At 46.7% G+C, this 22,006-nt stretch overlaps 1 protein-coding gene across 1 annotated transcript in view; it reads right to left on the bottom strand.

Annotated features, from left to right (window-relative positions):
• LOC146172082 (protein ABHD1-like) overlaps positions 1-13,815 on the bottom strand; it is a 43,830-nt gene extending 30,015 nt beyond the window's left edge. The window contains exons 1-3 of the mRNA XM_084585828.1: positions 13,573-13,815; positions 12,684-12,962; positions 4,761-5,030 (exon numbers count right to left, since the gene is read on the bottom strand). Of these exons, the coding sequence (XP_084441954.1) occupies positions 4,761-5,030; positions 12,684-12,962; positions 13,573-13,815 (792 nt within the window). The remainder of the gene's footprint in view (positions 1-4,760; positions 5,031-12,683; positions 12,963-13,572) is intronic.
• Between the last annotated feature and the right edge of the window lie 8,191 nt (positions 13,816-22,006).

Genomic DNA, 22,006 nt, shown 5'->3' with positions numbered 1-22,006 from the left:
ATCGGCGTCCTGATTACAGTCTGCGCGTTTTAGAATGGTCGCAACAAAATACAAAAATGAATTGCAATAAAAGCGAATTGCAAAACCAGCCGCTCTCGGATGTTAAGCACATGCTGGGACTTTAAACCATTAAGCAAACTCCACTGAATAAAAAGGCTTCTCATCATGTAATACCACGCATGCAATTACAGCGTTTCCTTTTCGTTATCACATCGCGAAGCATGCGCAGTAGAGAAGGCGCGTACCTCGAAGTCGTGGCGTCCCTGATTCACTTAACTATATATATGCTGAGTAACAGGTTGTTCCATTTAAATCGCCAAAGTATCTGTGTTATTGGCGAGCCTCCATCAAAAATATGAATCCCAAGGTCTCAGGTTGTTTGCTTCGTTAGGCATTTTTAGTGTTCTAAATCTCTTGACGCAGCCAGGAATTCTGGACAAGAGCATTTTCCAATAAGGTGTTTCTGAACACAAACTGTTGGCATATCGTAAAATTCCGCTAAAACAATCCATGCAACAGAAGATATCTAATGGGGAAGGGGGGGAGGGGGGGGTTCTAATTTTTTTCTTAGCGTTTCTGCTCACGTCTGAAACGTAGTTTATCGATTTTCTTACAGTTTTACCTACTCGACCGAGACAACGCTAAACCTTAAAAGAAACCAGTGATGTTATGTTCGTTGTTCGGCAGGTATGGAAGCAGAAGACGAGAACAGTGGACGATGATCTGATGATGGTCAGGAGGAGAAATAATATTTTTCATCTGTAAATATATATCTCCTCCTGACCATCATCAGATCATCGTCTACTGTTCTCGTCTTCTGCTTCCGTACCTGCCGAACAACGAACATATGCGTCAGCCCACGCTTTCTTTAAGGTTTCGTCTGATACTTGGTCGGATCTGAATACCTGGCGCTGTTTTAGGGCTGCGTCCGCGTCATCCTGGATCGAGATTACATCTTCCTTCTCGCTTTCTTCCAGATCTACTTCACAGGGCTGTTCCGTCGCCACACCCTGCTCACCACTCATTAGTTTGTCTGCCTCAGACCCCGCCGCTTGCTCCTCGTGTGATGTAGAGCTCAGCTTTGCGCTCTGCTCCGCCATGGTGACAGACGCGTTAACTGCTTCAGACAGAGGGCAGGCCTTATTCATAACAAGTGCCTCGTAACGACTGTCTATCTCCGAAAGCAGTTCCCAATCCTCCCTGGAGAGCAAACAATCCACTCCCTCCGCCAGCTTATCAGAAAGCGCGCATACAATGTCTACTGCCTCGGGCCCTGCTATGTGTGCGTTGGGCCGCCTGATGCTTACCGCAGGAGTGACCAGTTTTGCGTTAACTGTCTCCCCAAAAGCCGAAACTAGCTTTATCGAGCCTGATGGCTCCCGACATATACTTGGCACGAGGCCTTCAGCTCAAACGCACTTTCCCATATCGCGTGCCGGAGTTATCAAGGAGTGAGGTGAGCCGCCAGGTAAACGAGTTGCTAGACCTCGGGCTGGTGTATCCGGTGGAAAGCGAGTGCGCCCATCCCGTTGTATGCGTGGGTAAGGAGGATGGATCGGTGCGCATGTGTGTTGACTATCGCGCTTTGAACGCAGCGACGCGCACGGATGCCTTTCCAATATCACCCCCTAAAGAGCTCATCATGAGGGTGGGCCGCGCTAGGTATATCACTCTTATCGACTTGCGACGCGGATACTGGCAGGTGCCGGTAGCTCCGGAGAGCCAACATCTGACCGCCTTCGTAACTCACGAGGGACAATATGCTTGGCGCGTCATGCCGTTCGGGCTAAAGAACGCCGCGGCCACCTTTCAGCGGATAATGAACACCCTCCTCTCGAAACATCAGGCTTATGCGGCCGCATACCTCGATGACATCGCCATTTTTTCTTCCTCGTGGACTGAACACTTGCGGCACTTAGAAATAATTTTTGATTTGTTGCGCGACGCCAAGCTTAAAGTGAGCCGAGAAATTGTCAGGTCGCACAGGCCCACATTAAGTACCTAGGACACATAGTGGGAGGCGGAACCCATGGGCTAGACCCAGAAAAGATATTGGCCATTCGTGGGCTCGTGCCCCCCGCAACAAAGAGACAGCTACGGAGTCTGCTAGGCTTATCTGGTTACTACCGCGATTACGTTGAAGGATACGCCGAGGTGGCCGCACCACTCACGTCTTTGACGAGGCGAGGTGTACCTAACACGATTCCGTGGAGCCAGGAAGCACAAAACGCGCTCGACAGGCTCAAGTCAGCTCTGTGCGAAGCTGCATCGCTGAACACCCCCGACATTAAAAAGCCATATTGGCTGTTCACCGACGCATCCGACGTTGCAGCGGGGGCTTGTTTGGCGCAGGTGGGAGACGAGGGCGGGAAAGGCCGATAGCGTTTGCCAGCCACCGATTCACGCCAACGCAGACCCGCTGGTCTACGATCGAGCGGGAAGCATTTGCCATTATCTGGGCACTAAAGAAATTTGATCATTGTGTGTACGGGGCAGAAATTAACGTGGTGTCTGACCACAACCCCCTCTCCTATCTCACTACTAGTACGCCTCATGGGGCAAAACTCGCGCGATGGGCGCTGGCCTTACAGCGCTACAATGTGACGGTGACCCACAGGAAAGGGTCAAGCAATGGTAACGCCGACGCGTTAACCCGTGTCCCCAATGTGACTTGGGGCGTAGAGCAAGCACACGCTTGAGCCATGGCCTTTCGACGACGCGTGAATGTTCCCGCGTACCCGGCGCTATGTGTGATATGAACGGTGGAGTGCGCGTGAACTTGACGTGAGGACATCCAATTGCTCGCGCGCGGGACTTTTACGAACACTGTCCAGTCCACCGATGCGAATGTGTGGTTTGTTCTGTGCTATACCCATCTTGTGTCGCGAGTTTCATTTGGTGTTTCATTCACGTGCGAAGTGTCTTACATGTTTTGTTTTCTTCGCGGGTTGTTGCGGTCTTTGTTGTATTAGGCTGAAATGACCGGATTCCAAGCTCATTTACCCTCTTGGGAGGGGCGTGTAAGGCCGCAGTGAAAAGCGACTCGCACGTGGAGTCGCGCTGGCGGTCGATCCCCCCACGCGCCGAGGCAAAGGAGCGAGCGCTGTTGTTTTTTTTTTTTTTTTTCCTCCTTGTCCCCCCTTTTCTTGGGCGCGGGCTCGCGGGGCGCGCGGGAGGCCTGGTTGGTTTCATCCTTTCGCCCCGAGGCGTCGCCAAGACGCGAACGCAGCCGGGATCAACAGTGGCACGCTTCTGCGAACCAGCTTACGGTCAGCAGAGGGCGACAATAGGCGCGACAGTGCCCCCCACCCCCTTTTCCTCGAACGGGACGGCTGAGTGACCTCGTCTCGTGATCCCCCGCGGCGTTTCTTTCACAAAGGCGCAGATGCAAGGTCGCGTCGCAAACACGCTGAGGAGTGGAGGCAAAGACAGGCGCCGTGTGAGAGGGTTTGGGGACCGGCGAGTGGAAAGAGTGTGTGTTTTGAATGTTGTATTTTTATTTGCAGTAATTAAGGACCTGGGTCCGAGATTATTCCCAACCCAGGGGGGTTGTGGCATGTTTTTGAATAATTTGATTGGCTGCTTTATTTTCGGGGCGGGTCACCTAGGGTGACCGCCCTCAGGCCTTTGTTGATGTTTGTCATCAAAAAGCGGTCCTCGGACCATGTTTGTCAGTCAAGTTTGAGGCTCCTTGCTTAGCACGTATTTACATTCCCTAGGCTTTAACCGAGATGCTCGGTAGAAAAGTAAGGGCTTGTAGTGACTTCTCTGTGTGAGAGTCTATTTTGTCTTAAGTTGCAGTTGTCTGTGTGACTTGTTACTGTAACTGTTTGCCAATGTAAATAATATTTTTCATCTGTAAATATATATCTCCTCCTGACCATCATCAGATCATCGTCTACTGTTCTCGTCTTCTGCTTCCGTACCTGCCGAACAACGAACATAACATCACTAAACCTTTCCCTGCACATTCGACAATATAAACATTCCCGTCAATATTTCTATAACTGTGTCTTACAGTGATCTGCAGTTGCCTCCCAATTAAATTGGTATCCGAGAGAGTTGGGCTTGAGTTCATGGGTAATGAACATTAGAAACTGGTTAGAATATTAGGACTGTGTAGTCCTCGTATGTCAGAGAGTTAGGACTTGTGCGGTTGCTACAAGGACACCACCACACCAATTTGGAGAAAATAGCTTGTGGGCTCCCTGCTTTGTACAAGGAATGTACAATGTCATCCACTCCTTGTTCGAGCATGGTCCAGTCTTCAAAGGACCGTTTTGTCCGACACGACTGCATATCGCAACAAAGGGATGCAAGCACAGAGGGACCTCGAGGTGCTTTCTCGCATGGAATGCCACTAAGCTTCACTGCGCGGCGGGGCCGGACGCAATGACAGTCTGAGGACAATGGCCGTGTTCGAAATATATCATTACAGAAATCCTTCCTACAATGGCTAAAATCACCTTGGCAGTTTCATTTCGAAGCGCCAATCGTCAATGCAATGGCCTGCTCATCAACTTCAAACCAGATGCTTGGTCGCTCCGACGTCCTAAGTACCAATCTGTAATACAACTGAGCCCTCAATGTGATAGCCAGCCTTGATTTTCTAATGACGGTTTGTTTGATCACTATGACATCTTGTTTATCAAACTAGTACACAATTGAGCCGTCAATATGGCAATATAATGCCTCTCTTCATAATTACGTCACAATTGTCACAACATCATTTGGTATACTTTCATCTGTGTTTCACTCACGGCCTGGCGCACCACCTCCTCGTTTTCGCGCAGTCGCCCGACAAGTCCACGCGTGATGCAGGCGTTGAGAAGCAGGTTGCCGCCCCAAGGGCTGGCTAGGGTGCGGGCGGCCACTGCGGTCTGGAAGATCGGCGAAACGGCCAGCGCTGCGTCCAGTTGTGCATGCGAACCCCACTGGCACAGGTAGAGCGACAGCACCAGGCCTCCCAAGGACACGCCCACGCCCAGGAGACAGTCACGAGGGTAGCGCTTTCGCACCTCGCACACCACCTGCGGCGCCAGCCTTGTCGATTGCTCTTAACTCACTCGAACGTTGGTTTATTTGATTTATATTTCTTTTATTTTTTTTTTGTCTTGGAGGCGGTACGTATGAAGAATTTGAATACAATTCTACAGAAGGGGGTCCCAAGGTAAAAACGGGCATGGGGACCTCCTGTGAGTGAGGGCACTATTAGACTTTGAATAATAAAACAGCAATACAAAGCAAGTGCACATAAATGTTTTAATCGCACCAAATAAAAAACGCAAGTAATAAATTAACAATGTTCGCTCTTACCACCTATGTAGAAAATTGTATGAAACGAATTTAAACAATAATATCAAAGTCATTAATACCATAGCCAAGGAATAACGGACAAGGAAAAAGCCGTTACCAATATTTCAGGAAAAATGCAATGCAAAATAACATGAAACAAAATTATTCGCAAAAGGGCATAATAGATTAGATAATAGTCAAGAGCGATAAAAAAGAAATTAAAAGCAAAATAATCACTATGCTAATGTAGTAACCAGGTAGCTCTTCAACAATTGATGAAATGTGTGTTATGTGCGTAGTAACTTTAATTCAGTCGGTATAAAATTTTATATCTTTTCTTTGCGCCCGATACATGTACGGGGTCATTGCATTAGGTTTCAGTTCATAATTACGAACATAAAATACAAGTATAACGAAAGTAAGAAAATCGAGAGAAAGAATATTTAGGTCACCGTATTCGCGCAATGCAGTCGGTTCTAATGAAGCAAAAGCGTTTACACGCATGGCTTCATTTCGCAAATGACGAAGGCAAGAAAAGTGAGTACTGCACGCATTTCCACGCAATGATAAGAAATAAGTCATGCAGACATTGGTAGCAACGTGTTCTGATTAATAGGTGAATCCCAAAGGCAATGTTAGACGTTATAGACCTGATATGGGCAGCAAACATTCAGTTATAGTCAAAACATGTGGAGTATCCCACATTATATTAACATGGGTATTAAAGTGAAATTGGGGAGTTATGAATATTTGTGTTACTACAATGAAATACCATGAAACTAGTTTTCTGAGGATTAATGTCAAGCAAGTTTATTTCATTCCACATTGCAATACGGTGAATATCTTCGCCTAATTTAGAAGCAAGGTTAGAAATATCGAAATCGCTTTAAAATGCTGTTGTATCATCAGCACGAACTATGCAAGAATTAGTGAGCCAGTTTGGAAGGTCATTAAGTACAGCTCCAAGCGCTTTCGCTCTGTAAGAGAATATAGTTATGCGAGGTTCAACGTGCCTGAGCTTAATATGGGCTATGGACACTGAGTGTGGGGCATTGTATTATATGCACAAGCTGTGCTCATCGAAATGCCCAGGCATTGTACCTGTTACAAGCGTTCCATTTTTTTTTCAGGTCACCTTCATCGAAATGCGTCCGCAAGGAACGGGACAGCCTTGGGCTTACGAGCCGAACGTCGAAGTCATTCAGCTAGCATGGCGTGGTTAGTTAACCGAGAATGTTTAGTAAAGCTCTATTGACGAAAAAAAACATTTAACTAAATACGCGACAAGTTGCAGGCCGTGCAGTGGCCGCTCGCAGCTGCCGAAGAGCCGAATGCTCATGTACAAACTAATACAAAATCAACCTATTCTGTGAAGGAGGAACAATAGCTTCGGCACTTCTGCTCGGTTTGTTATGCCCGTTCTCTTCGATACTCCTCTACTGACGCGAATATTCCCTCTACTGTGACGGTGATGCAGAAATACAGGCGACATCATTTTGAGCGAGATTGTACGATATTTCGCGAAACCGTGTGCTTCTCGTGAGCCTTGCGATAGACTGCGCTTGCTTTTTTGCGAACTGGGCCCAAGGACTTGACATGTTGTAATATATTTTTGTTCTTAAAAGGCATGTCAGGGGGGAAATCCACTCGAGCGGCACCATCACTCTAAACCCCTATAAATGGTCATCACGTTGGCTGACAGTTCTTTTTGTTTTTTTGTCTGCATGCTGTACTCGACACTTTTGCCTCTTTTCGCACTGCAATTCAACCTACACCTAGCAAAAAAAAAGTTTGGGGGAAACTTAAGCTCCGTTTTTAAGGGAATGACGGGATAGCATGGGCTACCATCCCACATATAAAGCTCCGCTATAACCAAGCCAAATGAAAGTGACTGCGTGTACTAGGGGTAACGTCAATGCAAGGGTCGTGACAGCCTGATTCTGATATCACTCTCCCGTGTGAGGGTAGAGGCCCGACGCGGGGGGGTGGGGGGGGGGGGACAGCTCCTGTCAAATGTAATGTCAGGAAGCCTTACGTCCAGCTAGTGCTCGGCCGTGTCAGCTGCCAGCTACCGCTTGCGAGCGACATGCTCGTTTCGCTCACAAAGTCAACGTATTTTTGGTGAACGGGGACTTTAACGCTATTAGCCGCGAGATCGACCTAGAGGTGGCTCCACCGTCGCTCCGGTAGTGGGGATCGGCAGCCGGCGGCGCTTTGCCAAGAAAACGTGCCTTAACTGTCTATAGTGTTCCAATGTTACCGAAAAAATCCGTGAATTTTGCCAATGCAGCAAAAAAAAAAAAAAAACGCTGCGCGGATTTTAAGAAAACAAGGCACGCAACCACCCGTCTTTTAGTTTTAAGGCATCGCTTTGCACGGTTTTTGCGTTGTGCGGCGTCCACAGGTCTAATAGTTTGGCCTGAACATATATATCACTTCTCAACAGGGCGCACGTGTCTTATACGAGTGAGACAGGAAATTTTAGTCTCAAGCCCATGGAGATACAATGTTCATGCTTTGACCTGCAGTACTTTAGAATGAATCGAGGCAGACTGGTTCATTATATCGTACCTGACTCGAGGATTAAGCTGGGTAAACGTAGCACTGACAGCGTACTGCCCGGCAGGTCGCCGTAGAATGAGTGGACATCAACTCTGGCTAGACAACCAGGCACAAGTATTTCCCAGAAATGAGATCCAAACTATACAGGAAACCTCGCCGCACAGGAAAGCTGACTGCTCACGTGTAGAGCGGGGAGCGGATTGAATTTGCTGAGCTCACAACAGGGTGGATGCTTGTTGCGGCAGATAATCTGCTTTTGCACTGTAAAATGACTAAATTATTTGCTGACAACAGTATCTCTTGCTGGGCTAGTTGGTGTGACATTGTGTTTAACCAAGAAGTGTGTGCTGACGCTACCTACCTAGGGCGAAGAAAGATTTCTTGCCATTCGATTCGGCCCAGTCAAAAACTGTTAAGAGGGCTATTGCCGCCCTCTCTACTGAATCTGCACTCCTCAAGTCGTGCTGTCACATGATGAGGGCGAGCTTCCAGGGTGAGGTGAGTAGACTGCGTAAAGCAGGGATCCCAGACCATGTTATGGCTGGTGTCACTGAGGCATTGCTACAAAAACTCAAGGGCAAGCCAAAGGGGCAACGTAGGAAAGAACCCTTTCATGGAGCCAAGCCTGTGGTGATACCTTATATCCACAAAGTGTCCCAGAAATTAAAATGAGTTGGAAACAAGTACGGAGTCGCCATGGTCTTCTCCGCCCCTGCAAATTGGCCAAGATGTGCCCGAAGGTTCCCAGCAGTGCTAAAGCAACATCGGGGTGTGGAAAGAAACACTCGAAGCCCTACGTAAGGTGTGCGACGGGAGTGGTCTACGAGATCCCCCTTACGTGTGGCAAGGTGTACGTCGGTCAGACCGGGCGCTGCGTTAACGAGCGTGCTGGTGAACATTACAGGTATTTAGGGAACGCACCAGATTCGTTCCAAAACCAACCCGCCCATTGCGGCTCGTGCTTTGATGAAAATAAAAAAAGCTGTGAACCACGATTTGGAGAGATTAAAATTCGGACCAGAAGTAAAGACAGATTATCTCGCGCGCTCGCAGAAGCCTTTTTTATCAAAGAAAGGGGGGCAGGTGTGTCAGCCCCACTTCTACATCTGTGCATGAAAGCGAGCATAGATTGTTGAAAGATGCGAGGTTATGACAAATTTTACCCGAGGGCGTTTTTTTTTTGCGTCCTACCTTTCAGGACATGCGCAGGCGTTCACAGTCTTCGGGCTATATATTTGTGCACATGTATCTTTCAGTAAACTTCGTTCGAGTCCGCGCCTGTCCCGTTCGTCTTTCTGTGTGTTCTGTCTAACATTTAGCGCTGTTTTTCCTTTGGTTAAACACAAGGATTTCCTGAAACCGAGGGAAGTATAAGAAGTTTCTAATGTATGTGATGTTTATAAATGTGAAATTAGTAGGTAGTGTAATTATTTTTTTCAATGACAATGGGCAATGAAATTCACAATTTGACAGAGGTTTTACTCATTTGACAAAATATAGGACTATCAGCGATTAATTTTCAGTAACGTTAAAGTGCAAGCTACGATTCAGTAGTTGCTAAGACATTGTAAAAACTGCGCTTGGTCGCTGTCATGTTCACGTAAGGAATGTTTAAGGCTGGAGATCTCTTTATCATTGTAATTAATGCTGAACAGTGACTTGGGGCGGTTCTGTCATTTACTTCCAAAACAGGTGCCGGATATAAAACTATCCTGAAAGAAATGGAGTTTATCTTGTCATGTAACTATAGATATGTATTTATTCCAGAACTAAACTCAGATGATTGAGCCCGTATGAAGCTCCCCTTGTCAGAAGCAACCAGTTTGCTTGAAAGACAGCATCGACGGTTATAATGATTCTTATTGGCTACCAGTGTACATTGATCTATGCGTATTGTGCAATATTTAGTGTAGCAGTTGCTGGGAAGATTTGTTTCTCAAACGTTCTAGCATTTCTCTAGAGCGAAGTGTGCTGAATACCACTGTTACGGATGCTCAGAAGCCTTCAAAGCAACAAAAAGAAGAAAGGGAATGCATATATATGTTTAACGCGCCATGCGACATCGGCTATATGATGGATGATGTAAGGGTGGGACTCGGTGTCGTTGCCCACGTGGAATTGTTTAACATGCAGTCAAACCCCACAGCCTAGGAGCGCCTTTCGGAAGGTCGGAATTGGACCTCCATTCTTGAAATCAGCAGTCAAACGCCCTACCAATGAGACACTGCGGCAGAGGTTTAACAGAACAAAAAAAGTACTCAGACAACTCTACCGTTGATACAGAAGGCACAGAGTGGCTTGTTCAAACTGGATTTTGCTATGCAGCAGTATGTGGTCGCATGTTTCAGTAGTTGCGGTATTCCAAACAGAAACGGGAATGTGCGATGTTTGAGCGTTTTTATTAAGTTGCATTGACGGCAGCAAACTATTTTGCTTTGACATGGTGCCTAACAATAGCAAGGCTTTGTTTGAGACACCGCTTGTCAAAGAATCTCAAGCGCCGATGACCGCGACTGATGATGTCCTTTCCAGCGTGACATATTGGATATGGACAAGTACTTTTTTTTAATGGAGCGTGGGATTATAGCCTGTTCATATTTATTTTGAAAAAGGCGGGTAGGTAAGCAAAAGCGCACGGGAACCGCGAAACAAACAAAAAGCACTCTTGTACACGCCGCACGCGCGCGTAAATCTCTGCGGGCTGGCACGCGACGCGAACACGCGTCCACACTGGATAGGGTTCGTCGCTATGCCGCTAGGTGGCGACTCTGCTCGATCCTGAGGACAATAGCGTTAAAACGCATAAATCGAAAGTGAAACCGCAGCATAACCTCGGGAGCCGGCTTTGTCGGTGGGAAGGCGCTGCATACGCACGCGCCCGATCTCAGGATCAGCACTCGTGGCACATTAAAGGGATCAGAGACTCCATCCGCCAGGGACCGAAATCCGTCTTGTGCGGTAGAAATCATTGACCTTTTTTTTTCTTTCCACAAGATAGGGTCAAGTCCCTATTTCTTAAACAAAAAAAACATAGTTAAGCCCTTAAAAACAAAATTAAGTTAGGAAAGTTTGTACCCTATGTGTCACCAGAAGGTCACAATACGCGGCACTGGGGATCCAGCGCCTGGCCCTCCGTGTGGTGGTTATGTTTCTTTCCTTCGTAATTACACCCGCCATGTTTACAAACCATGTGACATTTCATTACGCCGGGAACTCATTTTAAGCTTTGCCCTTTATATGGCCTAGAGATTTAGAAACTTTCTGCTTGCAACAATACGTGTTAGACGCCACAATCATTCCTGCGACCTAAAATCGCTTCCCGCTCCGGTCACAATTTTAATCTTGTATTAGTTAGTCTACCGTATTTTATGAGATGGCTCCCCCTTTTCAGTCTCAAACTATTAAGAAGCTTCCATTCGGAACTATTCCACGGAAAGAGGCGACTCTGCCAGGAAAGAAGCATAATGTAAAAATTAATTCGAATTCTTCGAATACCTCCAGAAGTTGCCATTTAACTGTAGGGACAAGGAATATCCATCAGGCTGCCGACACTTGCGCTTAGCAACCTTCTCGTTTGGCCGCATCCGCTCTTTCCATGCTGTGCTGTTGCAAAGCATCTCCTTGTGGCTTTCATTATTCCTCCAACTTCTATCACAGTCGCAGGGAAATTTTTGTCCACAGCTGACAAATACGAAAGTGTTACTTCCGGTAAAGAGCTTCATTCAGCCCACTTGTCTTACATATTCAACAGCCACGTGATAAAGCAGAGTGTGAGTCGACAAGTGAGAAAGAATTTCGAAACGCGACGTGGCAGAGAAAAGCATTCTGACAACTGTTACTTATTCATGCCAACCCCTTCGATGCCACTAGTTTATTTCTGTTTACGCTGCGCAATTACGTAATGCTCACACCAAAAGGTTTTTGCAGTATGGTTTTAAATCAAAACACTAAATCTTCATTTAGAACGCGCCTACGAATGCAAGAAACCCGTGCAGAGCGAGCGACGAAGCGCCCCACGGAGCTGTTGCAAAATAAAACAATGTAGGATTTGCATAAGCCAACAGTCTAGCGCCCACCTCGCGTGAATAGATAGATAGATGTATTTATTGAAAGGAAAAGGCAGAGAGGTTGGCCGGAATAATTCAAATATGGCCTGCTACTCTGCACTGGGGAAGGGGAAGGAGATCGCGTGAAGATCAGGATGTCGGCCTTTCAACGACGTATTTGCCAAAATAAGTTCTCCTGTCGCGCTTATATTAGGTACTGTGCTTTCCAGAATGCCAAGAATGAAAAGCAACTCAGCCCACAAAGGATGCCGTAGATTGGAGGACGCGCATAATTTCAGCGAGGTTCTTTGACGTGTACTGACACTGCACAGCACGCGGCTGATTTGTGCATCGCGTTCACCGTAGCGCTATCGCCACGGCCGAAATAGAACCCGGGACACCGGCTTTGTAATCAGGCGCCCTAGTCATTGAGCAACCGCGGCGGACGCCGAAAGTCAATTTCTGGAAATAAAACTACTTCGTACCGTAAAAAATGTATTTCTTTATTAAACTTTCATCGCATCGAATGTGAAGTGATATTTAAGTATGATGATCTAGCGTCATTCATTGTTGTTCACTACATTATAGTAGTGGGAGGGGAAAAAATTAATGCACGAGGCGGTACCATAACTATCGCCTTTGTAGCTCCCCGTAAAGTACCAACGCGAATGGCTTTAATTCCCGGTACAGCGCAGTCCTCCTCAGAGACGCATTGCCCTTAAAACAGATGTAGCAGCTAGGGTGCATATCAAAGAGCCACATTTGAAGAGAGTGTAATACCTCGGCAAAATCGCTCACGCTCGCCGCGTAGGTGATGTGGTGCGTGGTGAGGGACACGCCCCCGCAGCCCCGCCCGTTGACCACCACGCAGGGGAAGCCGAGCTTGGCGAGCATCGGCAGCATCGAACGCCATGGCCGGCTTTGGCTGTCCGTGGAACCCCCGGCGATGAGCAGCACCACGGGGCCGGGCTGATCCTCGTTGAGCCAGTCTAGGGCTATCACGCCCTGGTCCCAGAGAACAAACAGCTCGCGACGGTAGTTGACCCTCGGGAGCCACCACTGCACGCGGGAACACCGCACAAGATCATTATTAGGAATACGTCTATCTACGTACGGTACTGGCCATCCTTTCTTGCGAAAACTGTCTAATCTCAACCGTTCACCTAACATTCTGCCGTTCCCTGCTGCGATTTCCCTCTCTTCGGTTGCCCTCAAGGACCCTCTATTATCTCACCTAAACAAAGCATGCTCTGCTCATGCCCGGTCACGTAACCGATGCGGCTGTCGCTTAAGATATGCGGGTTAACTGATGCTGAGAGATGTGACGCCACGCACGAACGGAACTTTTCAGCTGCAAGTCAGATGTTGTTGCGCATTTGAAAGCGTTTATGGACCTTCCTTGATCCGAATATGGAGAAACAGCAGCCTCTTCCCGGCGGTCGTGTGCACTAGCTATAACCAAGTTAAATTATTTCCATTTTGACGCCCTGAATTGGTCCAGGTAAACTTTTACCATCAGCGTTTTTTGCAACCCACTGTACACACCTGCCACCAGCAGCTCGAAGAAACCCTGAGCGTTTGACAAGCCTCCCCAAAGGCAGCGTCCAGCCTTACGATAACCCAAGAGACATGCTTGTTTCCGTTACAGGGAAACGTGAGGTGCACGCACATGGTAGAAGCTGGCGACGATACGCTGCATGACGGAGCCGGTGCACCAAAATGGTGGCCAATAGTGGCTCCTCAAAACGCTTTTCATCTGTCCAGTCAGAAGCCGGCGCAGGATGCCATTGCGGCACACTATCCGCGGCTTGCGCACCACCGCAAACACGTAGTATACGACGTATGAGAGGCATCCTAGGAGCAGCAGCAACTCGCCTTTTGAAGGCGTCTTCACACGGATCACGACACTCATCGCTCACCGCTAAAGCCTCGAGTAGCCGGTAGACTGAACAGACGGCGGCCCCTGCTGGCAGAAACTTCCGCTTCTTCTTCTTCTTCTTGATTTTTTAAACGGGACACAAACTCACATGGGGGGATCGGCCAAGGTGCAGTAGTATATACATGAAAACTGCCACAGGTGATTACGACAAAATAGCAACTCCAATCTAGAATTTTGACAAATGTACTGATGTAAAGCGATAGAAGAGCATTTAAAGTTTAATAATAAACGGAATATTTCTGTGAAGAAGAAGATGTCGAAAAAATTTAAGAGTTTGCAATTTAACCTACAAGATGCAATTAAATAACCATGGAGAATCCCGCATACTGAACCCAATGCAAATCCAGTGGCGCTCGCATCGAACGATAATACCACTGGCAGAAGAAAGGGGGGGGGGGGCAGGGGGGGGCTAACTGGATTGATTGATTGATTGAAAACTTTATTTGTCTTTTGGTAGTTTGTTAGCGGTGGAGGTCGAGGCTTCTTCTGGAAGTCCGTCACCTCCCTGGCCGTGGTTGGGCCCCTAGTCCAGGGCTCCACTGAGTCGGGCCACCTCGCTTGCGTGTGCTATGAGTGCCCTCTGGGCCTCTAGCTCGCAGCTGGTGAGCCGGCTCTCCCATTGCTCCGCACTTGGTGTTTTCTGTTTGTGAAATGCATGATTTCTCTCGCATTCCCACGTGATGTGATATAGTGTTGGTTTTGATCCGCACCATGGGCAGCTGGCGCTATATTGTCTTGGAAAAATCTTGTTTAGTATGTGTAGGTTTGGGAAGGAGCCCGTTTGCAGTCTCCTCCATCCCGTGGCTTCTTCCTTGGTTAGTTGTTTGTGTGGCGGGGGGTAGTGGAACCTCAGCCCCTTATATAGGTTTAGTAGGTCTGAATAGCTCTCTCCGCATCTGATCTGGGGGTCCTCCGGGGTGTGCGACGCTCCCGCTCGGCTGGTCATCCCTCGAGCTAGGTTGTCTGCCCCCTCGTTGCCCCTGATTCCCGCGTGGCTCGGTATCCAGATTATGTTTTGCTTTGGTGACTCCTCCGAGGGCGCACCCTCTTTGAGGATCTTGAGTGCCGCACTGCTAATCCTGCCCCTAGTGTAATTCCGGCATGCCTCTTGTGAGTCTGTTAAGAAGTGGAGAGGTCTCCCTGTCCTATATCCTTCTCTTACAGCCAGAGCAATGGCTATCTCTTCTGCTTCTGTTATGTCAGACACCCTGGTCGTGACACTTGCGATGTGGAAAGTCTTCCTCGGAAGTGCGAACTTCAGGCAGGAGAGGAAGAAAGGTTCTATAGATTCAACTTCCCCGCATGAGTCACATAGTTTTGTTGGTGTCCACGCGCTATGCATATATATTAGTTCAAGCTGGAAATCCTGCAACGCAACAGTGTCATTGAAACCCCGCCCGTCCTTGTTTTACATAACCGGATGTTCCAATTGCATGCTAAGTGTTGATAATTGTTGGTATTTAGTAAGGGATAACGTAGTCTGGCTGATATGTGCTGAAATTGCTGAAACCTAGAAATCGCCATGGGCTGAAGTTAGGGGCGGGATATGTCACTGACGCATTAAGAGCCAATCTTGCTAAGAAATCGGCCATTTCGTTATAAATAAATGGGTGGCTGGGGATCCAGACGAACGGACCTTTTTCAATGTACCGGGAAAAATATCGAAGGAAACTGCTGAAATAATGTTCTTGTGAAACTTGGAGTCACACTAAAACTGACAAACAAACAGCGAGGATGATAATGTGTGACACTTGACATGACATTTTGTGCACAGCCAATCCAAAAAGTGAGCCGAAAATTCCGAAAATGATATAGGAATGTAATTCGGGATGCGGACAGAATATCTCCAAGCCAAATCCACCGAAAAGATGCCCCGTTTTCTAGGAAAGGTGGAAAATAGGGAAAGGGAGTCGTAATGCCGTGCCCTACGGAGTCAGAAAAAAATCGTCGAGAACGTTTTATTTTGTGCCGGGATGTCTTAGAGTTTTCTTTTTCTTCCTGATGGCAGCGGCGATGGGATTTATATCCCGACGGACGAATTGGACGACCGAAGCAGGTATTTCGTTGGAACCTTCGGCCTTCGTACTCATGATTTCATTTGATAGTCTAACGGCACGTGACGGGTAATTCCCCAAAGTAGAAGGTTCCTGGCAGCACTTCCTTCGGAGAATTTACGGATTTACGCTTTAGTTGAAGCAAAAAAACACCGAATTGGTTTTCATTTTTGCCTCGATGCCGATCTTACCAGGTCAGATTTAATGCAATGCATTCTTTATGCGGGGTGGTGAAGGTGTATATTTCATGAAATACCCTCTAAATAAGCTTGCCCAGTACCGTAGTTGCTGATAATAGTTTGGCTTAAAGGGTCACTAAAGACACCCAAATGTGCTACCAAAATCTAATAAACGGCATTTCGTGACACTGACGCCGCATATCCGGCAACAAAAAATCGAATTATTGCTGAGATATTGCGATACGAAGATGAGGTTATTTTTTTTTTGTTCCCGCCTGACGAATACAATCTAAAAGCACTTGCTGCTGGGCTAGTTGGTTTTGGTTCATATTTAAAATAGTTTAAGGCGTAAAAAACAGACAAACACAAAGGTAAGTGGCAGGACGAAGCGCCAACTCCCAACTGATTTTATTGCATGCAAGAAAACGTACTTAAATAGTTTTGTAGTCACATGCGTAGATGTCACCTAAAGCTCAGGAACGACCTGATAAGGCGCGCTCCAGGAATATCTTTTCACAGTTATATAAAACAATTGATGTGTCACTTACGCACATGTCGCCTTTCTTTTTGATATAAAACGCTTCTATCAATTCCCTGGCATTCTTATCATTGCTTTTGCCCAGAATGCGCACGTCAGTGAAGCATGGCTCACAATTGCGGGACGGGCATGCATTAATGTGCTTAGTTATATGGGTGCCTTCCTTGTTCTGTTGTACGTTTCTCTCATGTTCCCTCGTCCGCTCATTCAGGCACCTGCCTGTCTGACCTATGTAGGAGTGGCCGCAAGACAGGGGGATTTCATATACAACCCCTTCAGCACATTTCATGAACGGTCTCCTGTGGTTCGTTCCGCAGCCTCGTTCCTTGGTATTTTCTTTATCGGTACGGGAACAAAGACCACCTAGCTTTCTCGGTGCAGAAAAGGTGAGCCGCACACCATGGCGGCTGGCAACTTTTTTCAAATTATGGGCCACACGATGCACGTATGGCACCACCACTGGTCTTACCTCATCTCGAGGGACCTCCGGCCTAGCTCTACCAGTACTCTTCTTTGTCTTGTTTAGGAGACATTCAGCCACCGCGGTCACGAGCGAACGGGGGAACTCGGCTGCAAAAAGCCTAGCCAGTTGGTGATTAAAACTGTCCCGCATTTTGTGAAGGCATGACTTTTTGAGTGCCTATTCCAGGCAAAGCGAAGCAATCCCGCGTTTCACCAGTTTAGAATGGCAGGAGTCAAAGGGTAACAGCTGCTTCTTTGCACGCGGGAAATATGTCCAACAGACCCGATCACCACAGAACTCCAGCTTCAAATCTAAAAACTTCAATGAATTGTCATGGTCAGGTAGTTCGTACGTGAATTCCGTACCTTTTCCATGCTCTTTAAGGGCAGATAAAACACTGTCCACTGTTTCCTTACGGTTGTAAAGACCTTCTTTAGTTAAAACATCATAAAATCATCTACATACCTAAAAACGTTAAAAACCTTGTCAATGGGTAAAACTTGCTGCAAAGCTTGGTCAATACCAGATAAAAAGATGTGACATAGCACCGGTGCCACACAGGAGCCAATGCATATGCCAGATTTCTGCAGAAAAAACTGCTGGTCAAAAGAGATAAAAGTAGATTCCAGGTAAAACTGTAATAAGGTTAAAAAGTCATCTATGGAAATACCAGCGGAGTTCTGAAAAGCAATCGGGTCATTTTCTTCAATGCACTCCCTAACGGCTGAGAACAAGGGGCCATGAGGGACTGAATAGAATAGATCTACAACGTCCACTGAAAAAGCACTTCCAACATCAGGGTTGTTTTCAAAAAGTTCACAAATTTCATTTGACCGTTTCGTCAAAAACGGATCATTGACATGCAGTTTTGACAAGTGCTTAGCCAAATACATGCTAAGATGTTTCTGCCACGTGCCTTTTTCAGTTACAATAGTTCTAAACGGCATGCTTTGCTTGAACTGGGAGAATAATATTGGGATGGTCCGTATTTGGAAGGTGCTCACACATTATGACTAGCAGCTTACCGGTATGCTCAAGAGGAAAGTGTAAAACAGTTGCATCCTACCAGCACTCACCTATGGGGACGAAACATGGAGGATAACGAAAAAGGTTCTACTTACGTGGAGGACAACGCAGAGGAATGTAAAATGGCATGCGTAACGTTGAGACATAAGAAGCATGCAGAGTGGGTCAGAGAATAACTCAAGTAGTTGATATTCCAGCCTAAGTTAAGATGAAATAGAGATGGGCTGGAGATGCAATGCGAAGACAGGAGAACAATTAAGTCTAACCAACTGGATTCAAGGGAAGGCAAGCGTAGCAGCGGGGGCAGAAAATTAGGTAGGTGGAGGAGGTTAAGAAGTTCCAAGGGGTTCCAAGGGGTTCCAAGGGGTCAAGTGGATGCAGCTAGCACAAAACCGGGTTAATTAGAGAAATATGGGAGAGGCCTTCGCCCTGCAGTGGGTATAGTCAGGCTGATGATGTTGATGATGATATCGGGGAAGCCTAATAGCTTTTAGTCATAATGAACGTTGATTTCGTCAGGTTTAACAGACAATCAGTCGCTTGTAATAATTGTTACCCTGTCTTTTGTTCTTAATTTGTAGTAAACAAAAAATAACCTTAAGATAAAATTTATGCTTGAGTAACACAACCTCTAATTCAAAAGCAGAAAGGCGTTATCGGGTCGTACTGTCAATTTACCTCTATAGTAAACCCCATTTTCTATTTATATGAGAAGTTCAAAGAATAGTAATCGCATAAAATAAAGGCACAAAAATGCTTACTAATCGCAGTTAAACTTTCTTACTAGTGGTATACCCGCGGGATTTGTTCGGAGACCTTCATCGGCTACATTATGAATACTAATAAAAATAAAGCAGCCGTTGTCGGTTTCCAGACTGGCCAGCACACTGCTGGTACATTCGATTGCTATAGACAGTTCATTTGATTGTTGTCGTATTGACCCCACTGAACATAAAACGAGCCTACAACCACGACATCAAATTACTGCTACGATGAAAACAAAATGCATGCTGCCTTTTTCATGTTCAGTCGTGTTATTGTAGTTGCAACACCATCGGAGAGAGCTCACTCCGCAACACTACTCGCTGCACGCAACTGTCGAGTGGGACCCAATATGCCCCTACGAGAGTGAAACGGTGGCGCGGGGTAGTACAAAAGGTGTCCTGACTGTGAAAGCGGAGGCGAAGGTATACTGAAGCACCCTAGGCGGGGACAACTTGTGGCGCCATGGAAAGCTGCGGCAGTCGAGCGAAATAAAAATCGGCGGCTACGGAGTCAGCGCCGATGAACAGGAATCCACAAACTATCGTGCCTAATGGCTAAGTGCTCAAATACTTGCTTTTTTTAAGATCAATGACTCCTAACTCTAAAGTAAAAAAGCGTCGCGCCCTGGTGCCTATTGCAAGTGCTTATCTCTGTCTACTGATTACGAAAATAAACAGGTGTGAATTTCCTCACTGCGACACCCATTCACTCTGACTGAACCAGTTTCGCACAGTTAAAATCTATAGCATGGAGCTAAGAGCAGTTAAGGACAAATCGCAAACATAACCACAACGTGCATACTGGGTGACTGGTTCCCTTTTGTAAAGAGATTATCAGGTTTCTACTTAACCTGTAAAATTCACTTCATTGTACTTTCAACTATAACTGTATAACAAAACATTTAAATTCACAAAGAACTAAGCTCGATGACAGGGCATACAGAATCTTTTATGGGTTACCCACTTTTCAATATCTGCAAGGAAACTTAAATGACACTGCTGGTTTTTCCTTGGCTACTGGCAAAAGTCTCATTCAGATTGTTCCCGCAAAGTATTGAATAGGCTTCAATTTGGAAACAGGGTTTGTTCCGCACTTTCAAGAAAAGAGGAGAGTGAAATTAGTATTTTAAACCACTGTAGTCTTCATCGCTCAGCAAATCTGTCTGTGAAGTGCCACCTCCAGTGAGGCTGTTCATACATGGGCCAGCGCTGCACTGAGGTAACTGACTGCCTCAGGTGTGGAGCGCTGTCTGGAGATCTAGATTGGCTAGCTACTTGTATCACAAACCACGTGATGCGGTGGCCAAGAGCGTAAAGACGGTTGATTGTTCGCGTTGAAGATGCCAACATCTCAGTACAAGCCTTACCCGCAGACGCAGTGGCGACGAACACAAAATTACTTATGGTGAATTTCTTTGCAGCTTAAAAAGCTCGCATCTTTCTGCTCTGTTTCGTGGAGAATAAGTGATATACTGCTGCGCTTCACCCACCTTCTTTGCCTGATTCACGAGGAAACATGGACGACGCCTACAAACCCAAGTCACACAGAGCACCCACCTAATTAAAATCAGGAGGTTCGGTTTCGGCGTAATAAGGCGCTGATTAGTCTCGAGTCCTTTCCTCATCAACGGCCGAGTATTCTGCCATCACAAGCACTTCAGAAATTTGGTCTTGGACGGCTGCACCCGTAGTGACAGTGACAAGTTCTTCAACCGCTAGGGTGTTGTTTCCCTTCGTAATGCTCCTGCCGAAGCTCCCTGCCCTCAGAGTCATACTGCTAAGCCTGGAGATTAATTGCTACATCCAGGGAGGCTATTCATGCATGAGCCAGCGCTGCACGGAGGTGAATTACATCCTTAGGTGAGGAGCGCTGTCTGGATCGAGAGATAAAAAAGGCGAGAAATTTTCTGAAAGAAAATAGCAGCCAAGCATATTAAATTTACGTAGTTTCAACTCAATCTGCACCGTTGCCACTTTACTACACCCCACTCACATTCCTCATGCTCGAAAGTCAAGCTGAATGTGTCCTACAGGACTGACATTGTCTCATTTTACTTCGATATACAGTACAAAGTCGACCATATCCTTCTGCAGATCATAGGTGCGGCGTCTTGCGAAGCAAACTGAGTCAAATATTAACGTACTTGTTTTTGCTTGCGCTCGTGCGCTTGGTATAATATTGCTGCTGTTAAGAAACGAGAGCGAGAGTATGTTCGGTAAAATCGGCATATGACTCAGAATCTCCTCTACTCTCTCCGCTGAACTCCGCAAGACTATTCTAGACAAGTGCAATCGATTCCGTACTGTGCAGTCAAACCCATGGTGACAAAGATGCGAGGTATTCTAAAGAGTAGAAAAGTGCCACATAACACTTACACAGGTGCGACAGAAGGAGGCCTCACAGATTTACGACAATGCAGTATATCGAAATCGTGACTGTCTCCACAGAGTGCTTCTTGCTCACGAGGGAATTATCGCGCGGCTTGTGTGAGCGGCGAGAGTCAGCTCTACGGCACAATACTTTACGATGAATTGTGAATGCCTCTACTTTTCACATATTTTGTCGCTGCTATGGAGCTGTTGCAAGCGTACGTACCAAAAGTTTAATCTAGCCAAAAGCCAGCAACAATTTTTACCTCGAGCTGCTAAGCTGGTTTGTGTACCGCAGGTAACTCTGGAAGCAGACAACAAATGGTCGGTTAACGGAACAAGTTTGGTACAAAAAAAGAAGAGTAGAACAGTAGAACCGCATGCGATAGGTGAGAGAAGTAAAAGGGGCGATTTGGCGAGATGGGATAGTAGTAATTTACTGAGATACGGTCACCAAGAGTGGCGGAGGAAAAGGCTGGTTTGAAATCACAGTTCGAGCAATTAGTCCTTCGGTGGGCTTAACCTTGGTTCTGGTAATCACGATGACATGTGCGCACCTTACAGTGTGCCCTCCTGTAAATAGGGAGGATAGGACGGATTGAACGCAACTGTTACTGCCAATTTATCTCAGGAAGACATTGCGAAGGATTAATTGAGAATAATTATCCAGTAGGACCGCTCTCGCACGAAATTATTATTGTTACAATGTCTTGCTGGACAGAGGGGGAAGGGTTGGCTGTAGTGCTGCAGGGGTCACTTTATCATGCCAA

This window comes from Amblyomma maculatum, unplaced genomic scaffold (genome assembly GCF_055883805.1).
Source record: "Amblyomma maculatum isolate TAMU_Amacu unplaced genomic scaffold, ASM5588380v1 scaffold_13, whole genome shotgun sequence".
Taxonomy (NCBI): Eukaryota; Metazoa; Arthropoda; class Arachnida; order Ixodida; family Ixodidae; genus Amblyomma; species Amblyomma maculatum.
Note: the sequence above shows the minus strand (reverse complement) of the source record. Positions and strands in the feature narration are given on the sequence as shown.